Below are 18,190 nucleotides of genomic sequence, written 5' to 3'. Positions count from 1 at the left end.
AAAACATATCAAACTCTGTGTGGGGGCAACTTTTCCATGTGGGGTGCTGGAGGTTAGGTTGAGATTAGACTCACGGTACAAACAAAAGCACTCTCAGAGGTCCTTGGAATCCGTTCCTCATTGTACATTTATTGAAAATTACAGGTAACAAAAAAACTCTGAGGTTGACTTTTCCATCTAAATTAAATTCTCATTAAATAATCAAAAGAACAACTTCAATTCTAAGACCTGTGGTCATAAATCTGTTTGTCTTCCTTCCAACACAAAAGAATCCCCCAGCTGTCTCCTGTCAGCTGATTATAATGCAGGAGGGGGCGGAGGCAGGATATGACCAGCGCCAGATACTTTAGAATAATTCTAGCAATGTAACGTTTCTCTAAATCTAAAGTTTCAAATTATCAATCAGAAAATATATTATTAACAATGCATGTTCCAAATACAACTCAAAAATATAAATACAAATTAATTTCCTTGTTGGCTCCAACACTCTGCATTACTCTTACAAAGAGTCATTTTTAGACAAGGTTAAGAATAAAATGTTCAAAATTAATCTGCAAGTTGCTCTTTAACTTTGAAACCAAGGCGTAACCCTGCCTGTTGTTGAAAGTTTTAAACTCAAATACTTTCACTTTCTACAGACTGGCTGTCACATGGTGGACTCTCTGCTGCAGCCTTTTCTCCCTGTAGGACTATTCTGCCTAAGAATACTGCTCATCCCTGCTTCCCTGTTCAAACACAAGGCCTGACTCCTTCCTCTGTCTCCAGTCCTCCTGCCCAGCCTGCCTCTCCAGTCCGCTCACTTCCTCACCAGCAGTAACCCCCACTCACCTTAGTCTCCACCTGCCTGGTCCTCTTCTGCTCTCCAAATGTTTGAAACAAATGTCACTGCCAAAGAAGGAACCAGTGGGTTGTTGAAACTGTCACATGTGTCACAAAGAGCTTCCCACTACACCGGCTCTGAAGGAGGCTAAGAAAGTGATCCCAAAGAGAGAGCATGTGAGATGTTCACAGGTTCAGCAGAGGACTGTGGCGTGTCGGACATTGTTTTTCCTTGTTAATTGTGTGGGAGCATTCTGCTCCCTGACCTTTCTCCCAAATAAAGTGCCTAATACTGCACTATCTGCCTCAGTCTGTGCTGCACTTGGGCCCACTAGCCTAGCCCCAACAGTACTGCAGAGCAACACATCAGTACTGCAGAGCAACACGTCAGTACTGCAGAGCAACACATCAGTACTGCAGAGCAACACGTCAGTACTGCAGAGCAACACATCAGTACTGCAGAGCAACACGTCAGTACTGCAGAGCAACACGTCAGTGCAGTTATTAATGTGGACTTTTCATTAACAACCTGACCTGAACCTTAAAAAGGTTGCAGAAATATCATATATTTTCTGTGTTTGGCTCCATAGTAGCTCATCTGTATCTGTATCACTGTAAATAGTCCCCCCCCCCCCCACCCCCATCCCTGCACATTTGCAACTTGTGCACTACTTTCTTGCACTGCAGTTCAGCACTACACCTCCCTCCATTGTATATACTGTTGTCAAAGAGTTCTATATTGTTTATACTGTCCTGTTCTTTCCTTCTACTGTACATAGAGTCAAGTTTCACCAAGTCAAATTCCTTGTTTGTCTGTTCAAACTTGGTCAATAAAGTTGATTTGATTTGATCTGTACTGAGACAAATTTCTCACAGATGCTGATATACAATCACCTACATTCACCTTTTCTGTTCAGTAACTTCCTCTGTGGTCTTTTTCAAACAGTTGTGATCTTTATCTGCATCTTTGTTTCATGTCTCGTACACTGACTATAGTAGTCGGCACACCAGGAAAACTACCACCTTCACCTTCCCTCCACCCTCTTCACTAGTGATCATGAATTGTCTGACCAACACCTGCATCTCTGTTTACTTGCCTCATAAGAATCTTTGCCTTTGGTCATAAGAAATAAATGGCTGAGCAATAATTTCTTACAGCTAAACAAGAACGAAACAAAGAGAGACACTGTCTAATAATCTGGGACATTAACTCCCTGGATTAAGTCACCATGATGATGATCTAACACTGATCATGGAGCCACAGCAGCCATGTGAATGTATGACTTTGTTATTCCATCCAGTGTGCACATGAACACTGTGGCTTTGAGCCTGGTCTTGGGTTTTATTATTTAATGATACAGAACTGTTTTACTGAACTGTTTCTCTAAACTAAAGTTGACTTCACGCTTCCTGTTTTTTCTTCTAACACATAACACCAACACATGTGACTCTGTGGCTGACTTATAGTTCAGTTCCTCTTTGTACGAATCTTAATGTTCTTCAAGGAAACAACAACACTGACAAGCACTAGTTGGTGTGTTTTATTTTGTTCTCCACATGCAGCATCAGTGTAAGCAGTTCATGGTTTTACCAGCTAGAGCTTCACTCATTCAAACTTCAAACTACAGCAACTCGTTGTGGCCAGAGATATCTGTTTACTTCTAATATTTCAAACGTTTAAATTCAGCTTCAGTCAGCTTGAGTTCTTTTCTGTAAATCAGCACCTTTACATGCACACTGGTTCCTGTTCTGACATTCTGACTCATCAGATTTTCTATGGACTATAATCCTCTTATTGTGTCCCTGTGTGATTCTAACATGTTTTAGGTTACTGATCACCTGTGCAGGTATTCTACGTATGAGGCTTTACTTACAGCCGTCCTGACTAAGTCCAACATTTTTCCATACTTCTGACTAAATGTGTTCATCGTACAGCTTCCAGTGCACAGTTTAGGTCTGCATTCAAATGTGTGATGCTTGATAGCTGAATAACTCTGCATAACTTCCTGCATAATTTCCTTGTTTGTGTGTTTCTGTGCTGCTGCACAGCCGTCCTCTGTAGGGTCCTCACAGTAGAATCCTTCCAGTGGTTCACAGACTGTATCTGATGTTCTCGTACATGACGTCTTTATCTTCAAGAGCCTGTCAGCACACACAGAGGTTAATATGGAGAACTTTTATTTTGTTTAAACTCACCATTTGTTTTCATGTCCATCCATCCATTGTCTGTACTTGGAGCCAATCCCAGCTGACTTGGAGTCGCCAGCCAATCACAGGGTCACACGCTGCCCTGCAGATTAGGGGAATAACGCTGCTGGATCGGTATTTATGTTCGGACCTCCGACTTTCATTCTTGATTAATGAAAACATTCTTGGCAAATGCTTTCACTTTCGTCCGTCTTGCACCGGTTTTTATGTCATTATTTGGAAATCTGAATTCATGGGACACCATCTGCACACACGGCATTGATCTGACAGGGTGAAGAAGTGACTGTGGCAGGAAAAGGAGAGATGGATGGAAGGTGTCAGTGACTGCTGCAAAGGGAGATCAGCACCAGTGGATATCAGTGAAAGCCAGGACTGGTGGTCTGATGTCCTTCACTGTGAATGCAGGTCATAAACCAACTAAATAGAAACTACAACACAAAGAAGTCACGTTAGTTTGCTTCATAATTACCACAGAACTTCTTTTACACCAACAATTACTGAACCTTGTTGTTGTTCCAACTGCAGCTGAACTCCTTTTTACTCTTCCGTTTCTCTTTACTTCTTCATCACTTGTTTCTCTCCCCCTCCTCCTCACCGTCATCACCTTGGAGTTTACCTGCCACTTCCTTACGTGCGTTCAGTGACATTTCAAAATAAAACTTCCTTTATCACAGGAAATGGGTACATAAAACACATTTCAAAATAAAAGATAAGATCAACTTTATTGATTCCTAAGGAAATTACTTTGCCAGAGTACAATACAAAAGTTAGTGTGCTGTTAAAGAGTTCTATATTTGTTTATACTGTTCTGTAGTCCTGTTGTAGTTTATTTCTACTTTATTTCCTCACTGTACAGAGAGAGTCAAGCTTCACCGAGTCAAATTCCTTGTTTGCCTGTTCAGACTTGGCCAATAAAGTTGATTTGATTTGATTTGATTTGGTTAAATACAAAGTGTTACAAAGTGAAAAGCAGAGAAACAGTGCCTAACAAATGTGGCCCTGTGATTGGCTGGCGACTAGTTCAGGGTGGACCCTGTCTCTCGCACAAAGTCAGCTGGGATTGGCTCCAGCTCCCCTGAGACCCTGACGGATAAGTGGTATAAATAATGGATGGAGAGCACATTAATGAACATCAGTATAAAAAGTGAGCAAGCATGTTCATACAGCCATAGTCCCAGAGTGGGGAACAACAAGAGACATTTGACCTTAGGGTGGGGGCTCACAGAGCAGATCAATAAAGTCTAATAAGCATTTAACACACTTGCATACTCTAGGGTTACTGTTGAGAAAAAAATGGGTTGTAAAACATGTGACACACACAGCTATAGCTATGGATGCAGCTATACACCAGGTCCCATGAGGGGGGGAGACCCCTGCTGGAGATCTGTGGTTAGAAGTCCCACTTAGGCTGCTGTCACAGTTCTGTGCATCCATTATTGTACAGAGAGGTTTTCATCACAGGTTAGCAGCTTTGTTAACACGGTGGAATTAAGCTCCAACGTTAAATTAGAAGTTTTATCTGGGAAATAGGATGAATGGTTGTCTGCTCTTCAGAGCTTTTTCCGCCTTTTCAACACTATTTTCTTAACACACCTTTGTTTAAAGGTTTTTAACAATGTATACTCTTAAAAATCCATATTTACATATTGACTATTTTGTAATGATATGGTAAATGTTCTGTATTTGTACAGAACCTTTCCAGTCATTGCAACTACTCAAAGCACTCATCACATCCTCACATTCACACGTCATTCATTCAGGAGGAATCTCAGCTGCTCCTGCTTCAGGAGCAAGTTGGTATTCCCCTCGCTCCAGTGATGGTCTTAGCACGATCTGACATTGTCATTGTCTTGTTGTGTCTGTAATCAAACGTAACCAATGATTAAAACCTTAATGAACAACTTCAGTGACAGACATTATTATCATCCACCAACAATGGTAATGTTCAGACTACGGAAACATAAATCATACCTTGGATTAGAGATCCTCGCTCTTCCATGTCTCTTCGATTTTTCAATTTTTCTTTCTTCTTCTTTCTTACTTTCTTCCTCAGAAAAAAAAGCAGAACACCAACAGCACCAACAACACCAACAACACCAACAACAGTAATCACAAGTCCTGTCATGTTTGAACTTTGTTCTCCACATTCAGCATCCATTGAAACAGTTCCTGGTTTTTCCAGCAGAAGATTCAATGATTCACATCTGGAGGGACAGAGGGAGATTTTGTACAGGAACATTTGTAGGATCCCATGAACTCACTGCTGTTGGAAGAACTGAGGAGTCTAATGTGAAGCTGCACTTACTGTGTGTGCTGCTGACAAGATGTAAATGTCCCATCTGAAAAGGTTCCAGCAGTGCAGTCAGAGCAGTCAGTGTCCTCTGAGGCTGTTCCTGCACAAACACAAATGAGATCTATTTAAAGGGGGCAGCAGGTGCATATTATGAAGGGATCACAGTGTTAGGTGACTTCTAGGTGTGACTCCAAACAGTCATGTGTTAACTCATTCAAAGGACCACAACTGACCACAGAGACTCTTTCTTTTTTCTACTTGTGCCGACATGACATCTCTACATGGAGATCTTTTCTTACCACGGACAACCTTCCCCTTACTGGATGCAACCATTTCTCCTCTGAAGATTGAAATGACCAACAAGTTGATTGACTGAGACCCAAAAGAGCCTGAAGAAAGTTTCATTTGACTCCACATTCCCAAACCTGCAGCCTTCTGGACCAGGACTGAACTCTGACTAAAACATTTCCGTGTGTTCCCATAAGGTCGAAGTAAGACGCTGTCATGGCTCCTCAGCTGGATCTCTCTCAGCTGAGCTCAGTGACTTAGCGGACTCATTTCACTGATGCACTGACATGGACTCACATGGACTCAGAGACACTCACATGCACTAACATTAACACACAGTCGTCCCAACGACCAGAACAAAGGACGGAGAAGCTGGGATTACATGACACACAGAGGGAGAGAGGTGTCATTGTGTGTCAGGGCACCATTGCTGCACTGGATCTTTACACAGACAAGAGTTGTTTAACGTTCTGAACGTCAGATTGAGATCCTTCATGTCAGATTCCCTGAACTTTGGTATTCTCATCTAAACCTCACAACATATTTACAACATAATCTAAAGGTCGGCACGATAACACCAACCTTTTTGCCTGATGTATTGTCCTGGTAGACAGCTTGTGTGTTTCTGTGCTGCTGCACAGCCGTCCTCTGTAGGGTCCATACAGTAGAATCCTTCCAGTGGTTCACAGACTGTATCTGATGTTCTCGTACATGACGTCTTTATCTTCAGGCCAGAGCCTGTCAGCACACACAGAGGTTAATATGGAATATGGAGAACTTTTATTCTGTTTAAGCAACGTGCTACATTTCTTTCTGACCATTCGCTTTCATGTCATTATTTGAAAATGTGAAACAATAGTTTCAATTTCTGAATTCAAGGGAAAACATCTGCATATACAGCATTGATCTGACAGGGTGAAGAGGTGATTGTGGCAGGAAAAGGAGAGATGGATGGAAGGTGTCAGTGAGATCAGTTAAATCATTATTAGTCCCATTCATACAACCTCTCTACTCATGAATATGAACATGTTCTAACAGGACATTACCTGTATTACAGGTTCTGCAAGTTAAACATTGTCTACGACCAGTAGGCTGATTCATGAAGGTTCCCTCGGTGCAGGGAACACAGGAGCTGCTTCTGAACGCCCTGCAATGTATATGAACTCGGCTTCCTGTTGAACAGAAAACAACATAATGTTTCTATTGAATGAAAATGCAGAGGAGCCCTGAAGCACTGCCTGTTTCCTTTCAGCAGCCATGTCAGAAATACGGCAGAGCTCCATGGGGCACTTGTGATCTCCAGCAATGGTTGTGTCTGTTCTATTTTGAGTGAATCTGGACAGAAAACACACTGATGATCTATTACACATGATACAAACGATCAGATTCTGATGAATGATCAAAATATGTATCCCTGGTTTGCCAACCCTTTGGATTTTGGGATCCCTGCACATGGAAGCCTTGTTGGCACCTGGCAGATCTTTAAAACACTTCATATGTTTCTGTCAGAGTGAAATATCCCTTTAACATTCAGTTTAATCTTACCAGGAAGACACATAGGACAGCATTTGTTCCCTATCTGGTACTCTGAGCGATGGCATGTGAAGGTTTGACCTCTGATGACAGTCATCATAAGAATCTGTGAAGAGTAACAGAAGGTTTTTGTCTCACTCAGTGATCTTGATGCTTTTTGACAACAAAATGTTTCTGTTTTGACACATTGTAATTTCAATATGGCTTAAAAATGATATCTCTGTTTTTAGGCTCTGCTGTGAATCTACATTTTCTCACCCTACAGGTAAACAAACACTAATTATAACAACTAAAATGCTACTAAAAAATACTAAATACTATATTATAACTTATGTGTTTGCTGCAGTACTTTTTAAGTAAAAGTTGTAACACAACAGGATGGAAACACTGTTACAAGTAAAAGTCCTGCTTTAAAAAGCACAAGTCCAACAGTGTTAGCATATTTTAAGTACAGGTGAAAGTGTACTTCTTCAGAATATCATCTATAGTAATTATTAAAATAATAAATGATTGTCCATCAGCAGCAATCTTCCTGATGCACAGGGATGACAGTTCAGGTGCTGGAGCGTGAGTGCAGCAGCAGATCGTCTGTCAGACTTTCATGTTGTTGGCTGTGGTTTGTCTGTTCAGTTCTGTTCTTGTGCTGCTTGTTGGAACATTTCTGTGTTCTTTAGTTGAACCTGTTGGTTAGTGGATCCCATACAGATCCAGTGGTGTCAAAGTGATGGCTCACAGCCTGGCTCTGGACAGCGGGTCAGGAGCTGTTTGGACCCGGTCTGGCTCTGGTTCTGTCTAATGGCCCTGCGTAGCCGCAGTTACCACCGCCCAACCCTCCTCGTCTTTCTTTCTGTTCATGTGGACCTATGCTAAGTAAGGTTAGCGTTAGCTCACACATAGCTCATAGGTAAGCACGGGGCAGGTGCTTCCAGACAGAAATGTTGGAGGAGTATTATGATGACTGAGATGCTGCTTAGCAAACTAAATCTTGCTGTAATAACATTATTATGACTTGACATTATTACAGTTATTTTACCAGCAATGCTGCAGCTGCAGCTTTTTGTGCCAACATCATTTTATACGGTCGGATCAGTTTTCATGGGCAGAAGAAGTCATCTCACCTGGAAACAAACAGAAAACATATGAGGAGATGATACTAACTGCTGAGCAAACAGTCCACACTGAGCTTCCTGCACTGACCAGATATGTGGAACATCATGTGAATGAGAAACCTGTGCAGATATGCTGTAAAATATGTGCTACTGAAACCATTTGACTCCACAGTGTCCACAGACGAGGTCAGTAAACACAAGATGTGAATAATGCTCCCCTTTTGTTTCTCTAGAGACATTTCAGGATCAAATGATTGGACCAGAACATATTCTGGGTCGTCTTGGCTAAACACATTTAATAACAGGTGTGCAGAATAATGTTTTCAGCTAAGGACACTTCAGATCAAACTGGTGTGACTCACACAGTGTTATCAGCACATGATTTATATGATGGACTTTGATCTGACACGGAGAATTTAGTACCTGACATTCATTTGTCCACATTTACAGACCTCATTGTAACAGTAGAACCACCTGAAAGGATTAAAAATCTATTTAATAATCTTCTGCTGGGTCTAATGACACATCGATGACGACACAAACTACAGATCACTGATCATCACAGACAAGCCTCACAAAGAACGATCAAGTGTTGTTAAGCAGTACTATGCATTAGAAATCACACCGCAAACTGCAGAACACTCCAACAATTAAGTCTATATATATATATACAATGCTTAATAAATTTATTAGACCACCCCCCATCGTAAGGTGTTTGCCTCCCCTGCCCTAAATTAACAGTATTGCTGATCACCAGAATATTTCTTTAGTTCCTGTGATGGTTAACCCTCCAGTATGTGCAGCTCTTTAATCACAATGATGGATCTGAAATGATGTAAAAGGAATCTGGAGTAGAGGAACTGATGGACTGGACAAGTCAGAGTCCAGACTTGAATCCTATCAAACAGATCTGGGATTTATTGGATTAAAAAATAGATCACACACAAATTTAATCCTAAACAAGTCTGAGGGAACAGCTGGGAACTATTTGGAGCTCAATAACAAAAGAGACGGTGGAAAAGTCCATGAAAACAATCAGGGAGGTCAAACTAGATATTAAGATTTCTGGTTCAAATATGTGAATAAGGACTATTTAGTTGTTCCAGTTTGTAATTTGCCTAATAAATAATAATATAATGTTTAATTTGAAACAAGTTGTTGACAGATTTCTAAAGTATTTGTGTTTTCTCATTTTTATGACAGGTGGTCTGATACATTTGTTCAGCACTGTATATATATATACATACATATATATACATATATACACACACACACACACACACACACACACACACACACACACACACACACACACACATATATATATATATATATATATATATATATAGATATATATATATATATATATATATATCTGGTCTTGGCCATAGTGGAGTTTGGAGTGTGACTGTTTGAGGTTGTGGACAGGTGTCTTTTATACTGATAATGAGTTCAAACAGGTGCCATTAATACAGGTAACGAGTGGAGGACAGAGGAGCCTCTTCAAGAAGAAGTTACAGGTCTGTGAGAGCCAGAAATCTTGCTTGTTTGTAGGTGACCAAATACTTATTTTACCAAGGAATTTACCAATTAATTCATTAAAAATCCTACAATGTGATTTCCTGGATTCTTTCCCCCCATTCTGTCTCTCATAGTTGAAGTGTACCTATGATGATAAAATTACAGGCCTCTCTCATCTTTTTAAGTGGGAGAACTTGCACAATTGGTGGCTGACTAAATACTTTTTTGCCCCACTGTATATATAAGTTGTTTTCCAAAGTTAAATCAGTTCAGTTTTGAACTTCTGTCTATTGTTTCAAGTTTATAGAACTAAATACTTCAAATTTCATCTCAGCTATCAATACGTATCTACTCCGGTTATCGCAATTAAGATATGCATTTATGATAAAAACGAAATATGATATTAAACACAACACTGCTTTTTCCACTTTAAAAACCACACTAACATTTAAAACAGTCTCCTGCTTCTCACTACTGACATTACTGTGAGAACCTCACTTCCGGTAACAAAAAGCACACACAGGCACCACAGAGAGCAGCTCTCCTTCTGCTGAGCTGTTCAGAGTCCAACCTGCACACATTAGTTTACCATGATGGTGTGTGGTGAGGAGAAACCTACAGAAAACACACACACACACAGTGATCCACACTGATACACACTGACTCACCTACAGCAGCAGACAGACACTCCTTCATGTGAAGTCTGACGAGACGTTAAAAAGAAGGAAGTTCAAAGGAGCTCTGTGGAAAATTAATTTCTGCTCTTGAGTCCTATAAAACACATTAAACTCTGCATTACTCTTTCAAATAGTCATTTTTAGACACGGTTAAGAATAAAATGTCCAAAATTAATGCTCTTTAACCTTCAAACCAAGGAGTAACCCTCGAACGGCCTGTTGTTGAAAGTTTTAAACTCATACTTTCACTTTCTACATTCTGCTCAGGAGAGGTCTAAAAAGTCCCTTCTGTCCTCCCACACACCCACACACAGCTTCAACAATGTTTCACACCCTCCACCCTCCCTCCACCTCCTCCTTGGCTGTGTTGGTGTCTCTCTCTGTCTACTTGTGTCTCATTACAGGAGTGGAGATCAGCGCAGCCTTTAAACAGACTCCACCTGGCTGTCACATGGTGGACTCTCTGCTGCAGCCTTTTCTCCCTGTAGGACTATTCTGCCTAAGAATACTGCTCATCCCACTACTTCCCACTACACCGGCTCTGAAGGAGGCTAAGAAAGTGATCCCAAAGAGAGAGCATGTGAGATGTTCACAGGTTCAGCAGAGGACTGTGGTGTGTCGGACATTGTTTTTCCTTGTTAATTGTGTGGGAGCATTCTGCTCACTGACCTTTCTCCAAAATAAAGTGCCTAATACTGCACTCTCTGCCTCAGTCTGTGCTGCACTTGGGCCCACTAGCCTAGCCCCAACAGTACTGCAGAGGGTCCTCACAGTAGAATCCTTCCAGTGGTTCACAGACTGTATCTGATGTTCTCGTACATGACGTCTTTATCTTCAGGCCAGAGCCTGTCAGCACAGACACGGTTTCATGTCATTATTTGAAAATGTGAAACAATCGTTTTAATTTCTGAATTCATGGGACACCATCTGCACACACGGCATTGATCTGACAGGGTGAAGAAGTGACTGTGGCAGGAAAAGGAGAGATGGATGGAAGGTGTCAGTGACTGCTGCAAAGGGAGATCAGCACCAGTGGATATCAGTGAAAGCCAGGACTGGTGGTCTGATGTCCTTCACTGTGAATGCAGGTCATAAACCAACTAAATAGAAACTACAACACAAAGAAGTCACGTTAGTTTGCTTCATAATTACCACAGTACTTCTTTTACACCAACAATTACTGAACCTTGTTGTTGTTCCAACTGCAGCTGAACTCCTTTTTACTCTTCCGTTTCTCTTTACTTCTTCATCACTTGTTTCTCTCCCCCTGCTCCTCACCGTCATCACCTTGGAGTTTACCTGCCACTTCCTTACGTGCGTTCAGTGACATTTCAAAATAAAACTGCACATATTTAACCACAATGAATTTAAGTCTTTTATAATTATTCCACTAAACCTCACACTGGATGTTTGTTAATGTGTTACATCTGCATTGCTCAACATAAGATAATAAACAATAACATCCAGCACTAATATTACGATTGCACAGAAAATAAGGATTCTCTACAAAACCTCATGTTTGTGGTCATAAGAGCCAATCAGCTGATCAGGCAACAGCCAGATGTTTCCCATCATGATGTGAAGGTCTGAAGCACTGCTGCTGTTCCTCTCTGTTAGTCTGGGCCTCATGTCTAATCAATAGTGTTAGTATTAGTATTAAGGATAAGGATACAATTTCAACCCATTTACAGAAAACAAGTTCATATGCTGAACATTAGATGCTGCAGGAGTTTGATGGGGGAATGTTGCCAAATGTATTTTGCATTAATGAGAGCACATTAATCACAGTTCCTTAGGTCTCAGGCAGGCAGGTAAATATAGAAATTCACAAAGACTGGCAGACAGAATCCAAAGTTTAGAGGCAAGATCTCGAGGTCAGGGGCAGAAGGCAGTGCGGTTACCGAGGAGCGACGAGCAGGGAAATGGCAGTGAAAAAATACTGTGACTGTAGAGGGTGTGTGTGTGTGTGTGTGTGTGTGTGTGTGTGTGTGTGTGTGTGTGTGTGTGTAGAAAGTGAAAGCATTTGTGTTTAAAACTTTCAACAACAGGCAATTTGAGGGTTACGCAGGTTCAGTCAGGTATTTCTTATTTTCTTAATTATTTTTTATTTTCTTAATTATTTCTTATTTGTCAATCCGTGTGTAACATTGTTGAAGCTGTGTGTGTGTGTGTGTGTGTGTGTGTGTGTGAGGACCAAAGGGACTTTCAGACCTCCCCCTGAGCAGTCTTTAGAAAGTGAAAGCATTTGTGTTTAAAACTTTCAACAACAGGCAGTTTGACGGTTACTCCTTGGTTTGAAGATTTAAGAGCAACTTGCAGGTTAATTTTGGACATTTTATTCTTAACCGTGTCTAAAAATGACTATTTGAAAGAGTAATGCAGAGTTTAATGTGTTTTATAGGACTCAAGAGCAGAAATTAATTTTCCACAGAGCTCCTTTGAACTTCGTTCTTCTTCACGTCTCGTCAGTCTTCACATGAAGGAGTGTCTGTCTGCTGCTGTAGGTGAGTCAGTCTGTCCGTGTGTATCAGTTATATATATATATAGTTATATATAGTTGTATATAGTTATATATATATATATATATATATATATAGTTATATATATATATATATATATATATATATATATATATGTATATATATGTGTGTGTGTGTGTGTGTGTGTGTGTGTGTGTATATATATATATATATATATATATATATATATATATACATATATATCCACACTGTTGCCCATAAAGTTGGAATATCATGAAATCTCATGAAATGATTGTGACAATGTGATTTATTCTTGATAATAATGATGATGAAGTTTATATCTTCTCAACTTTAGTGACCAAACTCTTCCAAACATATCAACAGTATCACACTTGAACCACAATGAACCTTTGCAAACTGTGTATTCAGGCTTTAACAACATTGGAGGTATTGAACAATTATTCCAACTTTATGGGCAACAGTGTATATAAGCAGTTTACGGTGTGATTTCTAATGCATAGTACTGCTTAACAACACTTGGTTGTTCTTTGTGAGGCTTGTCTGTGATGATCAGTAGTTTGTGTCGTCATCGATGTGTCATTAGACCCAGCAGAAGATTTTTTAATAGATTTTTATTCCTTTCAGATGGTTCTACTGTTACAATGAGGTCTGTAAATGTGGACAAATGAATGTCAGGTACCAAATTCTCTGTCTGTGGACACTGTGGAGTCAAATGGTTTCAGTAGCACATATTTTACAGCATATCTGCACAGGTTTCTCATTCACATGATGTTCCACATATCTGGTCAGTGCAGGAAGCTCAGTGTGGACTGTTTGCTCAGCAGTTAGTATCATCTCCTCATATGTTTTCTGTTTGTTTCCAGGTGAGATTACTTCTTCTGCCCATGAAAACTGATCCGACCGTATAAAATGATGTCGGCACAAAAAGCTGCAGCTGCATCATTGCTGGTAAAATAACTGTAATAATGTCACGTCATAATAATGTTATTACAGCAAGATATTGTTTGCTAAGCAGCATCTCAGTCATCATAATACTCCTCCAACATTTCTGTCTGGAAGCACCTGCCCCGTGCTTACCGTGCAGTCAAACCCCACTGCGGCTACACAGGGTCATTAGACAGAACCAGAGCCAGACCGGGTCCAAACAGCTCCTGACCCGCTGTCCAGAGCCAGGCTGTGAGCCATCACTTTGACACCACTGGATCTGTATGGGATCCACTAACCAACAGGTTCAACTAAAGAACACAGAAATGTTCCAACAAGCAGCACAAGAACAGAACTGAACAGACAAACCACAGCCAACAACATGAAAGTCTGACAGACGATCTGCTGCTGCACTCACGCTCCAGCACCTGAACTGTCATCCCTGTGCATCAGGAAGATTGCTGCTGATGGACAATCATTTATTATTTTAATAATTACTATAGATGATATTCTGAAATACTTTATAAGAAGTACACTTTCACCTGTACTTAAAATATGCTAACACTGTTGGACTTGTGCTTTTTAAAGCAGGACTTTTACTTGTAACAGTGTTTCCATCCTGTTGTGTTACAACTTTTACTTTAGAAAAAGATCTGAGTACTGCAGCAAACACATAAGTTATAATATAGTATTTAGTATTTTTAGTAGCATTTTAGTTGTTATAATTAGTGTTTGTTTACCTGTAGGGTGAGAAAATGTAGATTCACAGCAGAGCCTAAAAACAGAGATATCATTTTTAAGCCATATTGAAATTACAATGTGTCAAAACAGAAACATTTTGTTGTCAAAAAGCATCAAGATCACTGAGTGAGACAAAAACCTTCTGTTACTCTTCACAGATACTTATGATGACTGTCATCAGAGGTCAAACCTTCACATGCCATCGCTCAGAGTACCAGATAGACAAGAACTGCTGTCCTATGTGTCTTCCTGGTAAGATTAAACTGAATGTTAAAGGGATATTTCACTCTGATAGTAACACATGGAGTGTTTTAAAGATCTGCCAGGTGCCAACAAGGCTTCCATGTGCAGATCAGTGGAGCCACTCCCATTGTTGGTGCGGTTTATATTCACAAGTGAAATGTGTCTGACTGGAGTTCAACAGGAAAAGAACAAGCTGGAAAATCCAGAACTTTATTTACTCAGTTGCCAGTTTATAAAGTCCTTTCTAAAACGGCTTCAAAGAAGTGAGCATGAGAACCTCCAAGAAGCTAGAATTGATTGTAGGGCTGTTGCTTTAGGCTGGAGACAGAAAAAGGTCAGAAACACCCGTCAACAAGAGACTCTGCTCCCTTTAGAACTGCACGTACAGCTGATCTTTATCAGGAACATCATCAATGGATAACGTTAAGATCAAAATCAAAAGAGTTGGCAAACCTGGGATGCAGATATTGATCATTCATCAGAATCTGATCGTTTGTATCATGTGTAATAGATCATCAGTGTGTTTTCTGTCCAGATTCACTCAAAATAGAACAGACACAACCATTGCTGGAGGTCACAAGTGCCCCATGGAGCTCTGCAGTATTTCTGACATGGCTGCTGAAAGGAAGCAGGCAGTGCTTCAGGGCTCCTCTGCCTCTTGCGTGGCCCTGGTTGTAGTCTACGTTAGCTTCAGTTAGGTGTACCTAATACACCTAACTGAGTGTAATCCTCTCTAAAAATGATTGGCTGCATCTGGAGGTAGTAATAAGAATGCCACTGCAGTAGACAGCAGTTCATGTCACTTTGCACAGCTGACAAAATGTGCTTCACCCTCAAGACGATACATTTTCATTCAGTAGAAACATTATGTTGTTTTCTGTTCAACAGGAACCCGAGTTAAAACAGATTGCACGAGGACCATAAACAGAACCTGTGTTCCCTGCACCGAGGGAACCTTCGTGAATCAGCCTACTGGTCGTAAACAATGCTTAACGTGCACAACCTGTGATGCAGGTAATGTCCTGTTATAACATGTTCATATTCATGAGTAGAGAGGTTGTATGAATGGGACTAATAATGATTTAACTGATCTCACTGACACCTTCCATCCATCTCTCCTTTTCCTGCCACAATCACCTCTTCACCCTGTCAGATCAATGCTGTATGTGCAGATGTTTTCCCTTGAATTCAGAAATTAAAACGATTGTTTCACATTTCCAAATAATGACATGAAAGCGAATGGTCAGAAAGAAATGTAGCATGTTGCTTAAACAGAATAAAAGTTCTCCATATTCCATATTAACCTCTGTGTGTGCTGACAGGCTCTGGCCTGAAGATAAAGACGTCATGTACGAGAACATCAGATACAGTCTGTGAACCACTGGAAGGATTCTACTGTATGGACCCTACAGAGGACGGCTGTGCAGCAGCACAGAAACACACAAGCTGTCTACCAGGACAATACATCAGGCAAAAAGGTTGGTGTTATCGTGCCGACCTTTAGATTATGTTGTAAATATGTTGTGAGGTTTAGATGAGAATGCCAAAGTTCAGGGAATCTGACATGAAGGATCTCAATCTGACGTTCAGAACGTTAAACAACTCTTGTCTGTGTAAAGATGCAGTGCAGCAATGGTGCCCTGACACACAATGACACCTCTCTCCCTCTGTGTGTCATGTAATCCCAGCTTCTCCGTCCTTTGTTCTGGTCGTTGGGACGACTGTGTGTTAATGTTAGTGCATGTGAGTGTCTCTGAGTCCATGTGAGTCCATGTCAGTGCATCAGTGAAATGAGTCCGCTAAGTCACTGAGCTCAGCTGAGAGAGATCCGGCTGAGGAGCCATGACAGCATCTTACTTCGACCTTATGGGAACACACGGAAATGTTTTAGTCAGAGTTCAGTCCTGGTCCAGAAGGCTGCAGGTTTGGGAATGTGGAGTCAAATGAAACTTTCTTCAGGCTCTTTTGGGTCTCAGTCAGTCAACTTGTTGATCATTTCAATCTTCAGAGGAGAAATGGTTGCATCCAGTAAGGGGAAGGATGTCCGTGGTAAGAAAAGATCTCCAGGTAGAGATGTCATGTCGGCACAAGTAGAAAAAAGAAAGAGTCTCTGCGGTCAGTTGTGGTTTGAATGAGTGGTTAAACACATGACTGTTTGGAGTCACACCTAGAAGTCACCTAACACTGTGATCCCTTCATAATATGCACCTGCTGCCCCCTTTAAATAGATCTCATTTGTGTTTGTGCAGGAACAGCCTCAGAGGACACTGACTGCTCTGACTGCACTGCTGGAACCTTTTCAGATGGGACATTTACATCTTGTCAGCAGCACACACAGTAAGTGCAGCTTCACATTAGACTCCTCAGTTCTTCCAACAGCAGTGAGTTCATGGGATCCTACAAATGTTCCTGTACAAAATCTCCCTCTGTCCCTCCAGATGTGAATCATTGAATCTTCTGCTGGAAAAACCAGGAACTGTTTCAATGGATGCTGAATGTGGAGAACAAGGTTCAAACATGACAGGACCTGTGATTGGTGGTGTTGTTGGTCTTGTTGGTGTTGTTGGTGCTGCTGGTGTTCTGCTTTATTTACTGATGAGGAAGAAAGGAAGAAAGAAGAAGAGAGAAAATTTGAAAAATGGAAGAGACATGGAAGAGAGAGGATCTCTAAACAGAGGTATGATTTATGTTTCCGTAGTCTGAACATTACCATTGTTGGTGGATGATAATAATGTCTGTCACTGAAGTTGTTCATTAAGGTTTTAATCATTGGTTACGTTTGATTACAGACACAATAAGCGATGCAGTCAATCCCAGACAGGTATGTTTTCTACTCTCTTCATCCATCTTGTACTTGTATGTACAGCAGAGTGTACATGGAATGATTGATTAAATGATGTCACTCTTCTCAATATTTCACGATAAAGGAGAGTGTGATTAGAGAGGAAAGCTTCCACATGACATGACAGCAGGTAAGACAGCAGTGAGTTTTCCATTCACATATTCACTGAGTGAGGACTGTGTGATGGAGCCATTCGATGTCTTTACAAGTTACAAGATGTTTCTGCTTAAACTAAGAGCTTTTCTCTCCTCAGGATGTTGCTCCTCATGTGACACTGCAGAGGAAATGTTGCCTGCTTGAGCAGCTTTTGCATCGTGGAACCTGTTGGATTTACTTTGGAGCAGCCACACAGCCCAGGTAGAGGGTTGGCTTATCTAGAAATTCAACATCTTCACAGCAAAAATAGATCTGTGATACCATGTTGACATCATACCAGCAACTGCAGTTTCAATGACTGTACCTGTAGAATACAATCCGGTGATTGCTCTCAA

At 40.8% G+C, this 18,190-nt stretch overlaps 2 protein-coding genes across 3 annotated transcripts in view; one reads left to right on the top strand and one right to left on the bottom strand.

Moving 5' to 3' along the window:
- LOC139209339 (tumor necrosis factor receptor superfamily member 14-like) overlaps nt 1-10,522 on the bottom strand; it is a gene marked incomplete at its 3' end in the record, with an annotated part of 34,712 nt that extends 24,190 nt beyond the window's left edge. Inside the window, exons 1-2 of the mRNA XM_070838988.1 lie at nt 10,440-10,522; nt 8,175-8,259 (exon numbers count right to left, since the gene is read on the bottom strand). Of these exons, the coding sequence (XP_070695089.1) occupies nt 8,175-8,213 (39 nt within the window). The remainder of the gene's footprint in view (nt 1-8,174; nt 8,260-10,439) is intronic.
- Nucleotides 10,523-12,701: 2,179 nt separating this feature from the next.
- Nucleotides 12,702-18,190, top strand: LOC139209429 (tumor necrosis factor receptor superfamily member 14-like). 2 transcript variants are annotated; one of them, XM_070839136.1, is made up of 11 exons: nt 12,702-12,767; nt 12,850-12,952; nt 13,813-13,897; nt 14,773-14,866; nt 15,746-15,871; nt 16,180-16,335; nt 17,107-17,194; nt 17,296-17,534; nt 17,647-17,678; nt 17,785-17,829; nt 17,953-18,190. In XM_070839136.1, the coding sequence occupies exons 3-10, from the start codon at nt 13,859-13,861 to the stop codon at nt 17,821-17,823; spliced, it is 813 nt and encodes a 270-aa protein (XP_070695237.1). In that variant the 5' UTR covers nt 12,702-12,767; nt 12,850-12,952; nt 13,813-13,858; the 3' UTR covers nt 17,824-17,829; nt 17,953-18,190. The 2 variants fall into 2 exon arrangements, with proteins under 2 accessions (XP_070695237.1, XP_070695238.1); XM_070839137.1 differs by having other exon boundaries at nt 13,574-13,897.

The sequence above is a fragment of the Pempheris klunzingeri genome, chromosome 11 (assembly GCF_042242105.1).
Source record: "Pempheris klunzingeri isolate RE-2024b chromosome 11, fPemKlu1.hap1, whole genome shotgun sequence".
In the NCBI taxonomy this organism is placed as follows: Eukaryota; Metazoa; Chordata; class Actinopteri; order Acropomatiformes; family Pempheridae; genus Pempheris; species Pempheris klunzingeri.
Note: the sequence above shows the minus strand (reverse complement) of the source record. Positions and strands in the feature narration are given on the sequence as shown.